Raw genomic sequence first — 21357 nt, forward strand, 5'->3', positions numbered from 1 at the left:
AATCTGTCTCAACTTCTTGCTGGTATCTGTGTGAGCACAGCCTGTCTTCTCTGGACGTTAAAAGCTATGGTCATTGAGTGTGAATTTTAACAGTGTGTTACTGGCTTTGAATGTACGTTTTGACAATATGATACTGTCTTATTATGGTTAAATAGCATATAATTTTGTTTCCTATCTGTACCTTTGTTGTGCCTCCTAGTGAGTGATGTGGCTTTGTTCATGTGCTGCTGTGATTTATTTGACCTGAGGATGAATTGTGTTAGTAGTTGCTGGTGTCGTTGGTCTTGATACCAACCCATGGCATTTCCTGTTTGTAGATATGAATTGATAATGCGTATTGCACTAATTTCATGCTGCACACATCTTCAGAGTCCATCGTTTAAGCGTATGTGCTATTTAAGCGTAAACTGCTCTTTTGCAACATTTATCAATATTTGACTTATAATCTAGGTTCAGCAAAGAAACAAAAATAAACTCTACAAGAGCTCACTCACAAGCATGTCCTCACAGATACACTTCCTGTACCACAGTCACCCGGTGTTTGTATATTCTGCAGCTGGCTCACCAGTCTGAGAGTGCATTATGAGATGACTTAGCAGCACTCGTGCTCTGTGTACAGGAATCACTCCACTTCCTGATGCAGTATTGGTCCTGAGCCATAATATGCATCAGTGTCAGCGCGTCTAAACAGAGGTGGCTTATTAATGAGTTTTCCTTGCCTTGACAGCAGACAGAAAAATCCGTACCATTGGATTCAGGACCCTTGATGGTTTGATTAAAGTAGATTAATGAAGATGGACCCTAAATGCTTGGTACATTGCACCTCAGATATCTGTACCTGCCCCTATCAGGATATATTTGCCCCACAGGCCCAAGCTGTTGTTTATTGACCCCTGTTCTCACTTGTATGTTCTTAAGTGATCTATCTGCTGCGTCTGGCACCTCTGAAATGGGCCGAGGGGGGCAGTGGGTGGGGCCGGCCAAGGTGGCAAGGAGGGATACTTCAGGTGGTATCGGAGCAAGTATACACAGACCACAGTCATAGGATGACTATGACCAAAACAATACTAGACAGTGTCTTGCAGAATAGAGCATGCTAAATGTGATACGCTTTTTAAAGATTAAATAATTGAGGCATTTATGTTTTGAGCATTTCAAAACAGGCCTTGTTTGAGCTAGTCATATCATTCATTGTGCACTGCATTTAAAACTGAAATAGTTTGTAAGTGTACCTATATTGAAGGTCACACAAGCATTTGAATATCAACAAATAATTTAACCATATCAAAACGCTAACACTTAGCTTGGGTCCGTTGTAACATTATGCATGCATCCTGAATATGCAAATACCAGAAGAAAGACAAATGGGATTCAATTTAGACAGCTGCACACTAAGCAACAAAATGAAGTATAAAATCAGCCAATATGCAATAAAAGGGATTTTGCTGTAGTGATAAAATACACTGTCACAGTCGGCCAGTAGAACCATTTTTATTAGACATTCTTTGATTACACCCAGAGGAATTATTCAGATCAGTAATTTACACATTAGAATTATGATTGTTATGTCGTTAATGAACTGCAACCAAAGTGATACTGTTGCACAAAATCACAAAATAATAAAAACAATAAAAAAAACTCTAGTTTTAAAATGGAAAACCGCTAAAAATCCCCAATAGAGGAAAACATAATATTTATAATATTAATAACATCATACTCCAAAAAAAAAAAAAGAAGAAAATATTAATTCAGTTCTCTGTGGCCAGCAGATTGCTAGAGAAAAATGCACTTGGAAGTTCCCATTATTAACCAGAAGGTGGCAGCAGGTGGAGAATAGTGGATAAGTATGCATTCGTGTCCAGTCTGCAGTCTGAGATTAACGGTTAGCAGTATTCTGGCCAGCTCGTTCTTTACATCCCAATAACATAATTCACCATTCCTCCTCCCAGAACTTTAAACTGTAAGGTTAACAAAAAAATAATTCTATTTAAATCCCTGTCCACTTGGGAAAAAAAAGAAGAGTAACTTCCTCCCTCCCTTCCTGGACTCTTACAGGACTGGGTTTTGATTGGGTGAGAAATTCTCGCCCCTGCTTCCCTCGGGATTGGCTGAAGGCACTGTGTCAACGAGTCGGTCCCTCTGTCTGTTTCCTTTTCCTGTCACACCCACCCTTCCTTCCCCCCTCCCCTATTCCTCTTCCTTTGCCTTCCTGTCTTGGCTCTCGTTTCTCCCTCTCCCTCCCCCTCCCTCCCTCCCTCCCTCCCTCCCTCCCTCTCTCCCTCTCTCCCTCTCTCCCTCTCTCTCTATAGCAGTCTGCAGCGCTTCTTGGGCTTGGTTTCAGGCGGCTCCAACGCTGCCAGGATGGCCTCGTCGAACACGTTCTTCAGCCCTCGCTGAGACACAGGGAACAAAGTGGGGTTAGCGGCTCTCTCCCTGAGCGCAGTGCGCAGCTCAAACAGAGAGGCTGGGGCTCACAGACACACACACAAACACACACAGCAATGCGCCAGACGAGACTGGACCAGACCAGACGAGTGTGGACAGTACATGACAGGATTAGACACGACAGAACCAGATTGCATCAGACAGAAAGTCACAGGGCACCTTTAGCTCTCGCATGAATGCAACTGCAGCCAGAGCTCCATGCATCCAACCAAACTGTGGATGCATAACTCGTAGCCCAAGACTGATTTGAGAAGGTCGTCACCCTTGGGATGGATTCCTCCCTAAGGGCTACGTGGATTTCAGAGCGTTTTTATACGACAGGCCGGTTTTTTAACAGGCGTTACTATTAAACACACAGCAATCTCCCGGTTCCTCTGTAATTTGCCACAAATTACTCAACACACAACAGGATTAAAGAAGTGGGGCAGTGTTAGCAAACAGTGTGTTTTGACTGAGAGTCAGCACTTGGTGGTTAATGGGGAAAAAACTGAAATAAAATAAACTCTTTGTCACTGTCCAATATGTGCATTAGAAAGGCTACCAGGATACTATGGCTAAAGCGACATTTATACAGTTACACCATCCTCCAGAATATATTTAATGGGAGTTGACTTACAGTTGTGCACCATATACACTAACCAACGCATGAACGCAAGAGGAATCACTCAATGGTAAAGATAAGATGCTGATTACCACAAAGGGCAATTCAGCTAGGATGACACCTTTGCAGAAATAAGAGGCATGCACTATGCATGACTGCACTGAACAGAACAACAAAGCATCAGTGCCTTACACAAACTTACGCATTCAACACTGCAGCACGCACTGGGCTTGGAATTAGAGCACCTTCGATCTTTTCAGGATTCTGCTTTCATTCGTTTCGGAAGGACCGCCTCATGCATAAGAAAGAGAACCTGATTGACCCCACCGTGAACTTCCAGATCCACTGTGATCCGACCGCTCTTTCTCAACACTCAACAGGATGTGACAAATTTTCCATGCAATCCCAAAACCTCTACGTGCAGCGCTAACACCCAGACATAAAGGCAAGAACAATACAGCCTGGAGCCACAGAGGTTTACTGTTCCAAATGAAAGCCATACAACAGGTTTAGCCTGATTCACTCAAACGCCATGACGCCATCCCTGTCAATCACTCAGCTGAAAAGTCTGTTTTGTCGCATGCCAATCACACCAGTCCTGTGCCACTGGCCAATAATCCAGTCATGTGTCGCTGGCCAATCACACCAGTCCTGTGTCACTGGCCAATCACATCAGCCCTGTGTCACTGGCCAATCCAACCAGACCTGTGTCACTGGTCACGCTTCACCGTTTGATAATGCGACTTCACTACCACTCCCATTTCTTTAATATACAACACACAGCAGCTACTCTGGAGTTATATGAATCCAGAGCGAGACTCGTTTCTCTTTATGACAGCCATGCAGCGCTTGGAGCGGCTGCGCTCAATTTGTCTATATTAGCCAATCCGACTGTGCTAGAACGTTCTATTATTCAACTGCCCAAATATCTCATCTACCTGCATCAATTCCCTCACTGGTATGCTGCCTGGCCAGATTCCTGACTCGGAATCTGAATTGCTGAAGCACCCATTCTTATAACATATGGTACAATGGGAACTAATATTCTTTCTGTGGCGGCTTAAGGGAACCTCACCAAAATAGTAAGTAGGTGTCATCACTAAGCGCTTTGACCTGCTGAGCCAAGCAGATGTGGATTTGAGTTAATTGCTCTCGTGCATTTATTTTGTACTTGTCCAAAGCAAACTCTGTTCTAGCATATGGCACAGTGGTAACTAGAATTGTCTAGACTGAAATAACAACTTTGTAGCCCTGTTGAATATGTGCTGTTAAACACCTTATGGACCAGCTGAGCTAAACAGACATTCCAATTCTGGTTTAGCTGCCGCAGTTAAAAATAAAAGGACTGCAGGAATTCGAAGGATGCATTATATTCACAACACAATAAAATCTTGAGGAATGCACTGGGAATTTCAGTGTGCCTTCCAGTAGAGTTCCATCTTTCACAGGGTAACTGCATTTCAAACAACCGTTATCGCATGGCTAATTAGAGCCCTGTAAGACTGCAGCACGTACGGTACCTGTGTGAGGGCAGAGCATTCCACGTATTTGACAGCGCGCAGGTCCCTGGCCAGCTTTTCGCCGCTCTCGAAAGACAGGGGGCGCTGTTTGTTCTTGGCTAGCTTCTCCACCGTGTTGCTGTCGTCCCGCAGGTCCATCTGAGTTCCCACCAGCAGGAAGGGCGTGCGGGGGCAATGGTGAGAGATCTCGGGTACCCACTGGGGGGGCAGACAAGGAGACACACAGGCTCAGAGAGGGGGAGTGAGAGAGACAGAGGAGCGATACAGCAAGAGAAGGGGGGGAGGGAGGGAGGGAAAGGGAGAGAGATGGAGACAAGGGGGACAGGGCGTACATACTGAAACACTGAGAATTATGCAGCAACACGCACCATGTGATAGAAAAATTATGCTTAGCCACAGCAATAAGAAACAGTAAACGGAAAATTACAAATGTACCTCTCACCCCTCCCTTAAAAGATATGTTGTTCTGAACTGAAGGATGTAAGGGAGGGGGAGAAGATTATACTTTCTGCGAGACACGCTTATGAAGTATCAGCTTATAAAAGAGAATGCTCTCTAGTGTTCAGAGAGCCTTCATGCAGAAACAGTTTTTTCTCTGTGTGAACTCACCTATTTGGCCAAATAAATGTTTGAACTGAATATTGTGTGAAAGTCTATTTGACTCTTCTCACCGAACTTGGAGATCTAGAGAATTTCCACCACAACCATGAGAGACCAAAACAGATTAGCACAAACGCTATCCAGTTACATACAAGCACAGTGCCCGACTGACTAACTGACAACACCCAACACCACAATCCACCGACACAGAATGAGAAGGACCGACACGCATTGCGCACGGACAGAGGACAGAGCGAAGAGAAAGAAAAGATGGTCGTAGGCAAGCGAAAGCATGCGTCGAACGGAGACTCGAGGACGAAGCTGCAGACGGACCTTCTCCTTGACATTCTCGAAGGAGGACGGGGACACCACGGAGAAGCAGACGAGGAAGACGTCCGTCTGGGGGTAACTGAGCGGCCGGAGTCGGTCGTAGTCCTCCTGACCTGTAGGTAGACAGGAAAGGGGTCACGCCAAACAGCCAATCACAGTACATGGGAACGGTGGTGGAAGCAGACAGGGCAGCCATAGCTGCCTCTAATGCTACAGGAGGAAGAGGCAGGGCATATTTCACCTGCAGTGTCAAACAGGCCCAGAGTGTAGGGCTCCCCACCGATCATCACCGTCACGGCATAGTTATCAAACACCTGTCGGGGGAGAGAAGGGCGTGAGTGCAGAAGAGACAACCCCTATGCCAGTGTCATTTAAGCACTCCTGCATCACATTCAGTGTCACATCAAAGAGGATTCTGGGAGTTGTAGGCCACAAACCTTATTCTGCTCTAGTTAACCATTTCCCAACTTGCTGTGCTGACAGTTATCAGAGTTCCTCCCAGAAAGATCTGGTTAAGAACGGCATTAATTGGCGTTATTTTCACAACTTGAAGTGAGGCCACTGACAATGACGTCAAGAGAGCTGGCTGACTCACTCCGGGTCATCTGCGTCCCTCAAAACTGATCCAGGACCAGATTAACTGCAACAGATCCTGCCCCCCTACCATTTAAAATAAAATCTGGATACTGTTCCAGGAAGGTCAGTTAGAGGCAGAATTCTCACCGTGGGCACATATTCAGAAGGGAACTTGTTTGTTGTGTAGGAGATCAGCAGGCAGGTCTTTCCCACAGCACCATCCCCCACCACAACACACTTTATCGTCTGCATCTACAGAAATACAGGAGAGAAAGAAGTTAACACATTACCGCCAAACTGACTACAGCACAGTGTGAATATTTTGATTGTGTGCACAATTAAACCACAATTTTAACTGTCATAATAGCTGGAAAACAACAGCAGCTGCTTTCATTTGTTACGGAATGTCTCATGCATGATCCTCTGGGATCCGACCTCACTAACTCAACACACAGCAGGATGTGACAAATATTCCAAGAAATCCTGAAACCTCTACGTGCAGCGCTAACGCCCAGAAGTAGGTACGGCTGAGGACAGCACAGGGTCATATTATAAATCACATTAATATCCATGCCAAGCATTTTTATAGATAATTCTTAATTTTACTGTGAAGAAGATTAACGTCAGTTCTATTGATGTGATGTATAAATGTACATGCACACCAGTGATACATCCCTTAATGATATGTATCGTCACTGACTTGAACAGTACCTGCAGTACAATGAAAATTATTCTTGACCATCCATAGCTAGCTGCAGATTGAAACTGTACTCCATATGCATTTTAGAAATGGGGCAAAAGGAATCAACACTGCGATATCAACTCGTTTTGAACTACAAGAGCTGCTAACGTTAGCTGGATATAGCTATATGTAAAAGCGTGATGACACCAAACTTATTCACTTCCGTGTACAATACAAAGCAAAGTCTGGGACGTCGCTGTTCGTATAACTGTGCTAGCTAGTTAGCTAGCTAGCTAAATACCAGACAACCACTTCCTCAGCCACGTTTAGCAGTAAGCATAGCTAACGCCACAAAAGATCAACGATAAGATATCTTTTAACCTACCTTTAAACAATACTATTCCTTAAATCCAAAACAACCGTATGAACAGCTTAAGTTAACACCAGTAACAATGCTCGTCCAAATTATATACCTAGTGTCAATGTATTTTAAAAGCAACAGCTACTATCAAGCTAGTTAGCACTAAGTTAGCTATATTTTTCATTTAATCTTTTGTTGCGGGCAAAGTTAGAAACAGTTCTGTATTATAACAGTAGCTTACATATGGCAAGTTCTGAAATTACTTTAAAACTTTTGAAAAGTTGTTAAAAACTTAGAAGCTGGTTAGCTATTTTACGATTGCTAGATTAACTTGCCGGTTAGCTAGCAATCTAGATGGCCGCTTACACTTAGTTAGCATGCTAGCTAGGTTAGTTCATACAAAACTAAAATACATAATCTGAAAGACTGCCTATGCTTAATACTGTAACATAAACTTCATTCTGAATCGTTAGGTAAGTATAATTAATAATGTCGCCGTCTAACGTAGCAGTTTTTCCCTGAGATCTGAACTGCTACCAACTCACCCTCTCAGTCCAACAAGGCGTTGTTACATCCGGGTTTGCTTGCGAGAGCAGCAGAGTCGATGTAACCGCTGGTAGGGGCGTGTCAGTAAGGAAACCCACCCCTAAGAAAAGAATTATTTTATTATTATTATTATTATTATTATTATTATTATTATTATTATTGTTGTTGTTGTTGTTGTTGTTGTTGTTGTTGTTGAAACATGAATTTGGTCATGACCGAGTCATACCTTTTATGCAATGAATGATGGATTCTTGTTTATGTCTAATTATGCAGTCATCCTTAAATAAAATATTATTGTTAATCGGACATGTTCCATTATTGTTAATCCCACATGTACTTTGTGGTGAGTGGTTTCTTTTGGCTTCTGATGATCACAGTTTAAGTAGCTCATCACGTACTTTGGAGTCCCACTCTTCTGAGCCATTTGTTAAGCTCAAATAGTGCAAACTTTCATTGCAGATGGCATATTTGTCAAGTGTTGAAATGCACAGTGCTGTGAAAAAGTATTTGCCCCTTCCTGACTTCCTCTATTATATATTATATATTTGTCACTGAATGGTTTCAGATCTTTAGGGAAAAAAATGAATATTAGACAAAATGAGACAAACACATTTTTGTGTTATTATATATATTTTTTAAATCAAATAGGTTATGAAACACCCATATTACCCATGTGAAAAAGTAATTGCCATAGTTTCACAATCAACCAATTACACAAATTTAAACTTATAATTAGATTCAGCTGATTGAACACAGCCAGGCTTGATTGTAGCCAGTCCTGTTGAATCTAAACCTCCCTCTTATTGAACCTTACCATCAGAGAGAAGTAGACACTGCAAAATTTCTGAAAGCACACTATGTTACAATCAAAGGAAGTCCCAGAAGAGATGAGAAAAAAATTTAAAGTCTTCACTGGAAAGTGAAAAGCCATTTCACTCTGGAAATGCTTACAAAGCCTCCACAGGACTCCACTAAACCACAATGAGAGCCATTAGAGTATGTCCAAATGGGGAACACTTGGAACAGTGGTGAATCTTCAGGAGTGGCCAGTCTGCCAAAATTTCCTCAAGGGCACAATGACAACTCATCCAGGAAGTCACAAAAGTTCCCAGAAGAACATCCAAAGAACTGCAGGCCTCTCTGGCCTCAGGTAAGGTCAATGTTTATGACTCCACAATAAGAAAGCGACTGGGCAAAAAAGGGATTCTTGTGAGACGTGTCCCATTATGTCAGGCATAAAACAAATACATAATTTCACAGTAATAAATACATGCCAACAGTCAAACATGGTGGTGGTAGTGTGATGATGTGGGGATACGTTGCTGCCTTGGGACCTGGACAACTTACCACTACTGAAGGAACCATGACTTCTGCTTGGTACCAAAAAATGAGAATGTCCGGTCAACTGAAGTGTAATTGGGTTATGCAGCAAGACAATGGGCCTCATTCATGAAACATGTATACACTCACATTTGATCACAAACATTTCAGCATTCATCGTTTTTTTTTCTTATCTCTGTATGTTCATGACTGTTTCATTATGCAAGTCACATGAACAGGATTGCGCATAAAATTTACTAATAGTCAGCAATCATCATCTCATACACCTGGGATGTGCGCAAAAACAAAGGCTTGCACATGTGTCATAAATCCCATATTGATTTTTCATAGGAACATTTTTAACAACAAAAGTAAGAATAATTTAAGAAAAGTTTTCTGAATGAGGCCCACTGATCCAAAACACAAAAGCAAGTCCACAGCTGAATGGCTGAAAGGAAACAAAATTAAAGTTTTGGAGTGGCCTAGTCAATTTCCTGATGTGAACCCAATACAGATGCTGCGACAGAACCTGAAACTAGCAGTTCATGCTCAAAAACCTACCAATTTGTCTGAATTAAAAAGTTCTGCAAAGAAACGTGGGCTAAAATTCCTCCACAGCAATGTGATATAAAATTATAGAAAGCGTTGGTTGCAGTAATTGCTGTTAAAGGCGCTGCAACCAGTTATTAAGTTTACTTTGTCACGTGAGTGATATGGGTGTTTGATAACTTTTTCATTGAATAAATGAAATCCATCCATCCATCCATTATCTATACCCGCTTATCCTGAGCAGAGTCGCGGGGGGTGCTGGAGCCTATCCCAGCGTGCATTGGGTGAGAGGCAGGTCCCCAATCTATCACAGGGCACATACACCATTCAATCACACACTCTTACCTATGGGCAATTTAGAGTCTCCAATTAGCCTACCTGCATGTCTTTGGATTGTATGAGGAAACCGGAGTACCCGGAGGAAACACATGCGGACACAGGGAGAACACTCCACACAGAAAGGCCCCAAACCGAGATTAGAACCCTCAACCTCCTTGCTGTGAGGTACCGTTGTCTAATACTACATTTTGTCTACAGAACTGAAACCATTCAGAAGGGGGCATATTTTTTTACAGCACTGTATATCAACCAAATTATTGTATTTTGTTATACTATACAACTATACTCAGAGTTGGCAGGATTATTTGCAATCTGGATTATGTAACTGGATCACAAAAGTAACTGTAATGAGCCCAGGATATGCACAATCTGATTACAGTAACTTATTCTAAAGATTAAATCATTACACTTTTGACTACACATTCAAAGAAAGAAAAAAGAATTCACAATCAGAAACATACAAACTAAGATATTTGTCTAATGAAACTGGAATTAATCCAAAAGCAATCAGATTTGATCACATTTTGAGTAATCCATCATATTACATTGCTAATTACATTGTAATCGGTACATTTTCCAATAGTCCACCCAACACTAACAATATTCCTCTAAAAAACAATCCACTTTTACTTTACTCCCTCACACTCTCCACCATTAATTCATTACCCCTTCCACCCTTCTTCCAGAGCAGCACACTACTGGAGGAGATCAGCAATCATCATCCTGAAAGAGAAAGCAAGGAAGAGGCTGCTAGATTGCTCTACCTCCGCATTGCATGAATATTGTGCCTGTGTACAGAACTGAAAAAGAATTCAGTGCATGTAAATTGTGTAGAACAGAACAAAAGCAAACAGAAGAACTAAACAAAAGCATCAGTGTGGTGTAGTGGACATACCACTGAGCTTGTGACCATGTTGCTGAGCAGGTCACTTATCAACAGATTCATGTTCAGTTCCGTTTATCAGTAAACACTGACAAGAGGAATGTTTATGGTACACAAAGGCAGAGCCAAAACAATTAAATATAAAAAACATGGCAAAACAATAAAAAACAAGGCAACTGCAGGGCAGTGCAGTTAAGATATAGCAAGAATCTAATACAACAACAAGTAGCCAATGACACTGGGTGTGTAGCAATACAGATAGTATTAATTAAAGTTCTCCTGTGACAGTTTATTAATGACAGCCGCTCAGATGATGACTGTTCTATTGTATGTTCATACTGAAATCACATGACACTAGCAGTTCATAGTGGGCCCATTGGTCGATCCATGAGATGAGTTCATTGGATGAGACTCCCTGAAATTTGGGTAGAACTCAGCAGACGGTGCAACCTAAATCAAACCTTGTTAGGTAGTTGTGCAATGTGACTGGGAGAAGTCACATGACAACAATGGTCTGATTTGGAAGGCACTGATGACTACCTTGGAATGTTACTTTATTTATTTTTTTTACAGCCCAGAGAAAATCTGTTTTTGAAGGCATGTCAGAGAATGGTTTAGGTATATAAATGATCTTGGACACTTTGAGTGTGCTTGAGCCAATGACATTTGGAATAGCTGGAGGTATCATCTTTATCATTTTATCTGGAACTTTACCAACAATCTGTAATGATATCTGAAGAAAAACATGTTTTCAATGTACAAAAATGGCAAGTTACGCAAACATACAAAGCACTGTCTATAAGTCATTAATTCAAACTTGAAAAATCTCAGTTACAAGTTACAAGAAATACTGGCTATCTTAGTTCACACAAATTAAACAAGCTGTATTCCAAAGCAATGCTACCCAATGTACAACTCCTGGTGCTGTATATGTATGGGGCATACCGCCCCACCAAGCTGTAATTTGGCATACCTGTCATCCCAATGATATTCTATACCAATTAAAACTGGATCAAATTGAGTCATTTTTATTAGTTAGTTTCTCCTTGGCTATATAAAATGTGTGTGTGTGTGTGTGTGTGTCTACACACAAGTCTTTGTGAGATCATCATCAAACTGTTCAAACTGTATAATCAGCATTGGCCACAGAAGTGTAGACTGTATATGAGATCACTGCACCACCGTCTGGCCTCTGTGGAAAAAAAAAAAAAAGAAAACACTTCCCATTTGTAGCGGTTCACAACATGCTTCTAAATATTGCATTGTCAAAAAAGTCTCTAATTACAAAGTTTTTAATAAAACTTAGATTGTGATAAACTGTCATTATCACAAAGCTTTGCTTCACAATAGAATTTGCAATAAATCAGTGCTTCAATATGTCAATTGTACTCAAGTTAGCTTTTTACTGACAACATTTTAATGACAATCATACTGTTCTTGTTCATTCATTGTTCTTAAATGATGACATATTAAATGCATGGGAAAAAATAAATGCAGTTAACTTGTGATAAATCAGTTATCCCTTAATTATCAAATCAATATGAAACTGGTACCTGGGAACCTGATTTCCATAAAAAAATCCCCCAAAGGGGAATCACTTTAAAATAAGAATACCATTTTGCAAATAATCTTTTCTTCACGAGGATTATTTTTGGAAAATGCCAGGAAAAGCTAAAGAGGTCCTGGGCCAGTTTTGATTTCACACGGAATGTTTAAAATACGAAGTCCCTATCACGCAAGGGGATGTTGCTACACTTATTCGGATACACAGTATAGCAGTCATTACATACCCTTTGTTATTTTTTACTCCTTAAAACCTTACACTTTTTAAACTAAGTAGGCATAGGAAGATGAAGTGCTACCAGTTCACATATTATATATCTTAATGGTATTTTTGTCCAGTTCTGTATCTGACTGAAATGAATTTGTGACAGGACAGACACCAAAATACGAAGGAGGTTGATATAAATGTCCTTGATGAAAAATATGAACAGTGTAGAGGGGTTCATAGCTTGTTTGGCGTTGTGCCTATGAGGTCAGGTGCAATTTTAAAAAAAATTGAAACACTACAAATATATACAGAATATCACAGGAACACCAGGAAATAAACATATTACAAGTTTCTCAAGGTCATAGCATTAGCAAATTTGCTAGAATGGAAATGATATTTAGCTCAGATTAAGAGCTAATGTATAACATACATTTTATTTATATTTATCTTATCATTTTTTGAAAAACACATACCACATATTTAAAAAACAATTTATTTTACCATTGAGAAAATTATTTAAAACACTCCAATAAACATGACAATATGCACATTCCCAAAGTACATGATTTATTGCTTCATCAGTACAGAATGAGCATAGTGTCAATATAAATTTTAAATTCCGCAAGGTTTTAACTGAGTAACACCTGTGCAGCACCTTAAGTAATACCTCACGTATTTTATTTGTAAGAAGACATTTTCTAGATAAAACCCAGGTGTTTCACCTATGTATGTCATTATATAAATTATAGCAAAAGAAATCTGCAGCATGTTTAGAAATAGTATTTCTTCAAATAATATTTGTACTACATTGGTTGCTGGCTTTTGCAGTCAAAAAAGGGCATACATTAGAAAGGTAGGGGTTAAATTAAGAGCAATGCTATTTTTACCCCTAGAGGCTGATATCAATAGCATTCTAGCACAATTTGGAACTGCATACGTAAATAACAATTGACTTACAAGCAATATGCCATTATCAAACTATCTCTCAATAAATAATGATGAATAATTAATCCATTTGATTTTGAAAGAAGAGTTCAAGAAAAAAAAGTCCAGGACATGAAGCTCAGCATAACAAACTTTGTTCATCATAATATTGTTTTTTTATATAACAGATTTTGTTTTTCCAAACAAAATCAAACAGGATCCTGTCTACTTTTGTGCGAATGTCTTTTGGGATATCAAGTGCTATGACAGTGTAAAGCCTGGAGAGGCCTTCAACTTTGGTAACAAAAGGAACACCTTGCTATGGATGAATACATGTGAGGCCAAAGATTAAATCTCTGTTGGACTGAAGTAATTAACTGAGTTAAAATTAAAATTGTCACACACTCTAGAATTTTGCTCTTTCTCTATTATAATGGTAATGTATTTAACCTTCTGTTTGACAGGAATCCCTGAGATAACCGTATCTAAACAATCCTTAATAGGAAGAAGCTCACATTTGGCCTCATTCAGTTTGAGACCAGAGGACAGTGAAAATGTATTAATTACCTTAATTGTTTCGCTAGAGGTCAGATGCAGATGCAGCAAGTTTGCTGTACCCGGTACCGTATTTCGTGGACAAAACACAGGCCAGTTTTGCAGATTTGTTTGACGCCATTTCCGGTGTGTCCTTAGGTAACATGGAATGTTCGTCGTCTTCACCTGGTATTTCGCTTTAAATTTACCGACATTTTTCGAACTCTTTTATGCACATTTGTGCAAACTGGCATTCGATATTATTGTTCTGGGAAAAAAACGGAGCCTGTGAGTTTTGTACTTGGTTAAACAGATCGGAGCGTACATGCACAGAAAACAACAATCAGCAAAGTCGTCCTCTTGGCTTCCATTGTCGCTTCGGTGTTCAAGCATTTGCGAAAACAGTAACTCGATTCGCAATTTAGATTACTGGAAAACTGGTTGATTAACCAAATAAGTGATGTGTTGGGTGACTAGTTACCTATTCAGATAGTTGGCTTGCTAGCTAGCGTATAAGCATTGTTCTATCCAGTGTTAGCTAGTTTGTCCCCGTTTGCCTGTCATTTTCTGGGGAAAATCAATGAAATTGCATTGCTGGCATGCTCGGTATTGTGGAATGCATATTATGAGGTTAGTTAACATTGCCGTCAAATGTATGTGCGGTGTGTTGTAAATTGAACAAGAAACATTTAGCGAGTAGTCTATTCCCGATAGCATTAGCAAGCCAGGTAGCTAGCTTAGCTAGTAAACTTGTATTCACTAGCAAGCGCTTGCTGTATGTGTTCCATAGAATAGCGTTAGCCAGCTATCCTCATTGTTTTGCTAAATGCGTGGTCGTCAATTCATTTGATAGATAGCTGGCAGTTTACAGTACATATTTTAGAATTTTTCACCGAATAAACGAAACCGCTGGATGACCAAAAATGTTTCGATACTTAAGTGACGTGGACGACAGCCCGTATATGATGTAAGTATCTTGCTTGCTAATATTTTCTAACATTAACACCTCCTGTTTTCTCTTACGTTTATCTGCATTTACACGCTGTACTAAAAGTGCAACTTAAGGCTGCACGAACCGTAAAGGATTGATATTAAGAAATGTGAGTTCACTGAGATGACTGGCGAAAAGTGAAACTGAGTTTTGAAACTTTAGGCCTAACGCCTTTCGAAACTTGAAAGAGCTTTATTTACTGTCAGTAAGGACGGTTAACGCAGCCGATTGAAACTCCCTTTTTAAACCATTGTGCATGGTCTGATTCTGAATACAGAAACACAAAAAAAGAAAATGGAGGAAATGGTGCAGTTAATGTGCTGTCCTTTCCTGTGTGTACAATACCATAGACGTTCATGCTCAGTCAAATGTACACACTAATCCTTAAACTCAAGTCCACAATATTTGCTGGTTTGTTTGAGTGTTTCTGCACTTTGTGCTTAATTTTAGTTGTTTATTGACTAAGGAGTCAACACTCATCGTTCCCAAGGCCCAAATTGGCCACTGATTGAAAGGAAACTACAAAAACAGGCATTGTTATTTTTTCAAACAAGACAGGACCTACAGTACAATAGCAATGTACATGCATGCACACGCACAAAAAAAACAAACATTTTTAAAATAATGTTTTATACGTATACAAATACAGAACAGTTTTAGGGCCCTGGTCAGCAGCTTTTGTGTAATGGATAAACCTGAAACCTTGAGGATATGACAGGGAGTGTGTCTGTGACTTTGCAGGGATCCATTCTCGGCTCATCGGCAGCAAATGCGAAGTATGTTTGGGTCATTCGGCTTTGAACCGTTTCCCTTCGCCCCTCAGATACAGCCGCCACGGAACCCCCATATTCAGGTGCTTGTCTAACTGTATGTTTATGTGTAACTGCGTATGTTTATATGTATGTGTACTTGCCTGTGGCATTCGCCTTTCTTTGTATAATTATTGGATGAGCCCACTGCTACTCTTGGGGGTGCCATTGAATGATGAGATGACTGCTGCTCTTGCTCTTGTTCACAGGCGGGAGCCATAGCCCCCTTTGGAATGATGGGAATGGTAAGGCCTTTGGTGTATCCTGGCTATTTTTTGTTATTAATATTATTGTTTGTTGCTGTTGTTGTTTTTTAATTTCCTCGTTCAATCGTTCTTGAACTCCTGCTTTGCCTTGCAGGGAGGCGAGGGCTTCATGGACATGTTTGGAATGATGAGAGGGATGATGGAGAACATGGTAGGCACCACTTCCCCGTCTGTCACTGCTACTGCTGCCTCGCATTGGTCTCTAGCCTATTACACTGACCTCTCCTTACTGCTGCTTTCCTGTTTCTCATCCAGGAGCCAATGTCTGGCTCCCCCGCCTGTCAGACGTACTCTTCCTCCACGGTCATCTCCTACTCCTCCTCTGGGTCTGGCACCCCCAGAGTCTATCAGCAGAGCAGCTCCACCAGGACCGCCCCCGGAGGGGTGAGAAGGGCGGAGTGGTACTGGGGCGCACTGCCTGCCAGAGGGTTCTTAAAAAAATGATTTTCAGATCACAAAACGCCTTCATATGATCTTATCCTAGAGACGCTGCACTCCAATTTACGATTTGAGGAAAAGCTAGTAGTGGTGTCAGCACCTTGCTTTAAAATGGGTACATTTAAGTAGATCATATGTAGTCTGTATTGAATCCATCAACTGGGATTTTCACTCATTTCAGGTTTTAAATGATTGGCTTGGAATTTATTCCTGTAAATTGGAAAAATACGGTTGAAATGCTGGCGGGCTTGAATGTTCCTTCTCATTTCTATGTACGGCATCAAGTAGGTGATATGGATCACTGTGCCCGGTTTCTCTGCTGTAGGGTACTGAGATTACATCTCTCTCTCGGTCTTGCTTCGACTCCCTGCCCCCTCCCCCACCTGCCCTTTCCAGATAAGGGAAACACGGCAGGCGATGCGGGACAGCGAGAGCGGCCTTGAGCGCATGTCCATCGGGCACCACATCCGGGAGCGAGCCCACGTGATGGAGAGGTCCCGCAACCACAGGACAGGCGACCGCGAGGAGAGGCAGGACTTCATCAACCTGGAAGAGAGTGAGCTTGCCCTTCGGCCTTATCCTGCTCTCTGCCCACTGCTGTTCGCTTCCTGCCTCTGTCCAGGGCAAATACAATGAGCGTGAGGTGTTGGTGTCGTAGCTTTTTCCATGGAAAGCAGGGAGGAGCTCCACCAATTATGGTGTATGTTGGTAGGGAGGCAAGGAACAACCCTGATGGTGATTGGTGGATGCTTTCTGGCAATATTTCCAGGAGCCTTTTATGTATGGAGGAACTGTAGTCATAAGGTATTCACCATTTACCTCTGGCTTTGCTTTATTTGTTGTTCCCAAAGTACTCTGTGATTGGTGGAGAGCTCCAATCTGGTTCCTAACAGAAAAGTGATGACACCAACGGCCTATTGCTGTTGTATTATCTCTGCCTCTGTCTAAACCTCTTATGTGACCCTTTCACGTTTTTTGAACGCGTGTTCATTGTACTGGGATGGAGCTGTGCGAGGAAAAGTTAGCAGGGATGGCAAAGGCAGTGAGGGAAAGAAGGAAGAGTCAGGATGAGGAGAAAGGGAGGCTTCTGTGGGAGGGAACAGACTGAGCAGTACACGAGTGGGCGGGCTCAGTGCCGAGTCAGCATGTAGGAGTCTACATTTGGACCGTGCAGAGTCAACCAATCTACCTCTGCCCCCCCCCCCCCCCCCTCCTCGCGCAGGTGAGGCCGCAGCCTTTGACGACGAGTGGAGGAGGGAGGCGGGGAGATACCCCCCTCCGAATGCCCGGGGGTTGGACTATGGCCGAGACAGAAGGGCGGCAGCGGGCGGGCAGCAGCTGGCCCTCACCGGCCCCACCGGCTCCTCCTCCCCACCCGCCCCTCACCACGACTCCCCGAGGCACCGCCCACCCCCGTCTCGCCCACGCTACGATTGGTGAGCGAGAGGTGAGACCGAGGAACAGGAACAGAGGAACTAATCGGTTAAAACAACAACAAAAAAAAATGGAGTACAATGACAGCACAGTAACAGTACTATTGCATTGTATGGTGAGTCTGCCTCAATTGCAGCAAACATCCTGAGATGAATTAAGAGGTCATTAATTGTCAGACATGTTGAGCTACTGCATTGGTCTCTGCAATCCTCGCCAGTGCATTAAAGCTTTTTTTGTATCAAACATCTAATGATTGACAGCAGCCCCCTCTCGATTGCAAGTAGAATGCAGTTATAATATTGTGCTTGTGGATGGCATTGCAGCATATAGTTCATAATGTTTGAAAATCTCAGCAACCCAGCTCATATAGACAGACAGGTTTTTTGCGGAATCAAAAATCAAGAGAGTGTGTTTTGGTTTGGAGATTTGGTCCATTTTGATTATTAGGTCTGTCGTCTGCTTGTTTCCGAATACATATTTAATGTCTTTAAGGAACTTTAAATGAAACTTCTTGCTTATGGTATTTAAAGGTAAAATTGTTGGGTGAAGAGGCGAGTAATAGAGTAACCGGGTTGCACTTTTAAAAACGGCGCATTTGTGATACTGTTGGATGGGAACACATGAGAGCTCTGTTTAAGCCTACCTCAGTGATGACTAAATTCTGATTAATGGTGTCATCAATCCATTCCATGGCATTTCTGTAAGGAATCGAGACTTTGAAGATGTGTTAATACTTCTGATGTGAATTTAGCTATGCAGTAATTGAACCTTTCAGTCGAATATGGGTTTGCTTTTAATTGCGCATCTTGAACAATGCCTCTCATCTTCGCTTTGCAAAATTCTATTTCATTAATGTGAGACACTTGCAGTGGGCGGCTGAGGATATAATGAAGAAATGGATTTTTCCCATTACCTGTATTATAAGTTGACATATTTTTGTGAAAATTGCTAGGTGCAGTGAGTTTTTTTTAAAACCCAGTATGTGTTAAAATGAGTCAACAGAATGGCAAGAAAAACTGGTTTTCCAGTGTGTAGTGCATGCAGTTTCACAAGCAGGACATGCATTTGAGCAAGAAGCCAGCTTTCAGCCACCGGTCTTGGCTCTGTTAGCATATTTGGTTACTGTTCTTCAGAATAGCCACATTTACAGCACAAGTACATTTTCAGTTAATTTTGAAGGATGGCAAGCCTGGCTTGTGTGTACCTGTGCAACCAATGGGAACGTGGCGTTGCTTGCTCTGCAGGTCTCGATGCTCTTGCATTTGCCTGATCTAGTTTGAAGCTACCTTTAAATAGACTAGCGGGATTTGCTGCAATTGAACCAGATCACACTTGGCACACACCTATTTTTGATGGAGCCCTCATTTAGTCCTTATAAATATGTATTCCTCGTGCCCAGGGCAATTTTGTTTTTCTTTTCAACACAATGTTTTTTTTTTTCCAGATTTAATAAGATATTCTTACATATGTGGGATGCCCAGGCCAATGTAGTGCTGAGAATGTGTAACGATTTAAATGTTCCCCCGTGTTTAAACTTGTAATGTTTGGTCCTAGTCCGTTAACTCCACCTCGGTCATTAGTTTCAAACCCCTCCCCCCCGCCTCACAGGATAGATAATGTGTAAAGGCTATTGCATTGATGCTGTGAAAACAGGATGATGAGGGACAGAAGGGGAGAATAAGTGATCATTGAAGATGTCTGCTATAATGGAACTGTACAATCTACATGCCTCAGAACTTTCAATGTAAACATTATGCAACATCACACGTTATCTCTCACTCACACATGCGCACACACACACACACACACATATCACACCCGCTCACATGCGCAGACACTCACACTCACACAGACAGACACACACACACACACACAAAATGCGCAACATGCTGCTAAAACAGTATTATATAACACATTTTTTCCAAATCCGTTGGTGTAGACACTGAGGTCTCTGCGTGGGTTGAATTGTACACTGTAGACTAATTACGAAACTTAATATTCATAAATAAACATTGTTAAATAATTGGATGAGCGTGTATTGTCTGGCTCGATGGCTGTGAAGTCAGCAGTTTTAAGAGTTAGACTTCATTTTCTTTGTCTCTCATCTCTCTCCCCATGTCCCCCCAAGTCTGTGTTTATTAGGTGACTTTGTTTAATTTGTGTTGTCAGTTGCACTATAGGACATGACATGAAATCAATAACAAAAAACCTCAACATCCATTTACTTTGTTTGAAAACATCTGCCTGAAGCATGTTAAATGAAAATTTAAAAAATAAACTTTATATGTAGAGAAAATGGTGTAAAATGGTTGGTAATTTTCTCTAGACCACAAAGGGCCCAAAGAAATCTGAACACAACCAGCAGATGACCTGCTGAGTACATTATGTTTCAGTTTTCTTTCAGTAAGAGGCACCTTACACTCCAAAAACCCTCCCCACTCCCACCCCACCCACTCTATACATGCTCACTATGGGTAAGGATGCATGTGGTTAATATTTACACACACATCACATCGTGTGATTTGCTGCATGTATATGAAGGCATTTGAATGACTTATAGAATATAGTTCATTTCAGAGCTTGGAGTTAAAATAAAGCACACTGACAAAACAAAACGACTGGCATGTGTTACAGAACCAGCTAAAAGAAGAAAATAACCGATGAACTACATTTTCCCCACTCCTGGCAAATGTCAATCCATTTTCCCTTTTCCCTTTTCCCTTTTCCCTTTGCACGTCCTTGTTATTTATAACCTCGTCCATCTTTCTTTTCTCCAAACACCCCCTGGCTCTGTTCTGAAGGACAGAGTGTCGGTTGTTCTCTGCGCTAATCTCATTAAACTCAGCCGTTTACTCGCGGATTATCTCCCATACCGTCGTCTCTCCGTGCGGGAACTTCACCTCGAATTACCATCAGTCTTTTTTATGGCCTACCTTATAAAGCCAATTACGCCCAACACTCCCCTCTTCCACCCTGGCTACCGAACATGTAGCGTGAAAGTGCATGACCAGACATGGGAGAAGGGCTGTGGGCTAGCTTATGCCAAAAGGCTTCCTGGCACATGTACACTGGTTTTCCCTACAGTCTGTCCTGATTTACTATATCACGACCTGCCCTGAATGTAATGACTTTATATGGCAATTTTCATGCAGTAAACACACAGCTCTTTCTAATGGAGGAGAGCAGTAGAGATGGGTCAAAAGCATTTGATTGTGCAAATAAATACCTAATATAAAGATGTCAAAGAGAGTGTACTGATTTAGTTCAGCTAACGGTATACTCAGATGGAAGGAAGGCCTTTATAAGCTGGGTGTTTGTTCCTGTCTGTGTGCTGACGTTGATTTTCACCAGGCTTGCTACTCAGCTGGTTCAGTCACATGCGTCTAATTACCTCATCTGGCTAATTAGGTGATGTACCTCTGAGGAAACACTGTCACT

The 21357-nt window shown here is 41.5% G+C and overlaps 2 protein-coding genes across 3 annotated transcripts; one reads left to right on the plus strand and one right to left on the minus strand.

Annotated features, from left to right (window-relative positions):
• Positions 1-1475: 1475 nt before the first annotated feature.
• Positions 1476-7757, minus strand: LOC135261546 (cell division control protein 42 homolog). Of its 2 annotated transcripts, none has more exons than XM_064347987.1 (6): positions 7661-7757; positions 6220-6324; positions 5738-5810; positions 5500-5609; positions 4567-4764; positions 1476-2393 (listed from the first exon to the last, which is right to left on the minus strand). In XM_064347987.1, the coding sequence occupies exons 2-6, from the start codon at positions 6322-6324 to the stop codon at positions 2304-2306; spliced, it is 576 nt and encodes a 191-aa protein (XP_064204057.1). In that variant the 5' UTR covers positions 7661-7757; the 3' UTR covers positions 1476-2303. The 2 variants fall into 2 exon arrangements, with proteins under 2 accessions (XP_064204057.1, XP_064204058.1); XM_064347988.1 differs by lacking the exon at positions 7661-7757 and adding an exon at positions 7140-7629.
• A 6328-nt stretch (positions 7758-14085) lies between these two features.
• On the plus strand, positions 14086-19947 carry LOC135261541 (myeloid leukemia factor 2-like). The gene is made up of 7 exons (XM_064347974.1): positions 14086-14948; positions 15714-15825; positions 15991-16026; positions 16142-16198; positions 16303-16431; positions 16882-17041; positions 17708-19947. Exons 1-7 carry the CDS (start codon positions 14905-14907, stop codon positions 17923-17925), a joined length of 756 nt encoding a protein of 251 aa, XP_064204044.1. The 5' UTR covers positions 14086-14904; the 3' UTR covers positions 17926-19947.
• Positions 19948-21357: the final 1410 nt, after the last annotated feature.

This window comes from Anguilla rostrata, chromosome 8, assembly GCF_018555375.3.
Source record: "Anguilla rostrata isolate EN2019 chromosome 8, ASM1855537v3, whole genome shotgun sequence".
Classification (NCBI taxonomy): domain Eukaryota; kingdom Metazoa; phylum Chordata; class Actinopteri; order Anguilliformes; family Anguillidae; genus Anguilla; species Anguilla rostrata.

Bases quoted from the DNA above. Each gene is read 5' to 3' on its own strand.
- LOC135261546 (XM_064347987.1), bottom strand. From the start codon at position 6,324: ATGCAGACGATAAAGTGTGTTGTGGTGGGGGATGGTGCTGTGGGAAAG. The intron at 5,811-6,219 runs GTGAGAATTCTG...CTCCCCCGACAG, and splicing joins CTTCTGAATATGTGCCCACG to GTGTTTGATAACTATGCCGT. The intron at 4,765-5,499 runs GTCCGTCTGCAG...CTGCCCCCCCAG, and splicing joins TCGAGAATGTCAAGGAGAAG to TGGGTACCCGAGATCTCTCA.
- LOC135261541 (XM_064347974.1), top strand. From the start codon at position 14,905: ATGTTTCGATACTTAAGTGACGTGGACGACAGCCCGTATATGAT. The intron at 16,432-16,881 runs GTGAGAAGGGCG...TGCCCTTTCCAG, and splicing joins CCAGGACCGCCCCCGGAGGG to ATAAGGGAAACACGGCAGGC. The intron at 17,042-17,707 runs GTGAGCTTGCCC...CTCCTCGCGCAG, and splicing joins CTTCATCAACCTGGAAGAGA to GTGAGGCCGCAGCCTTTGAC.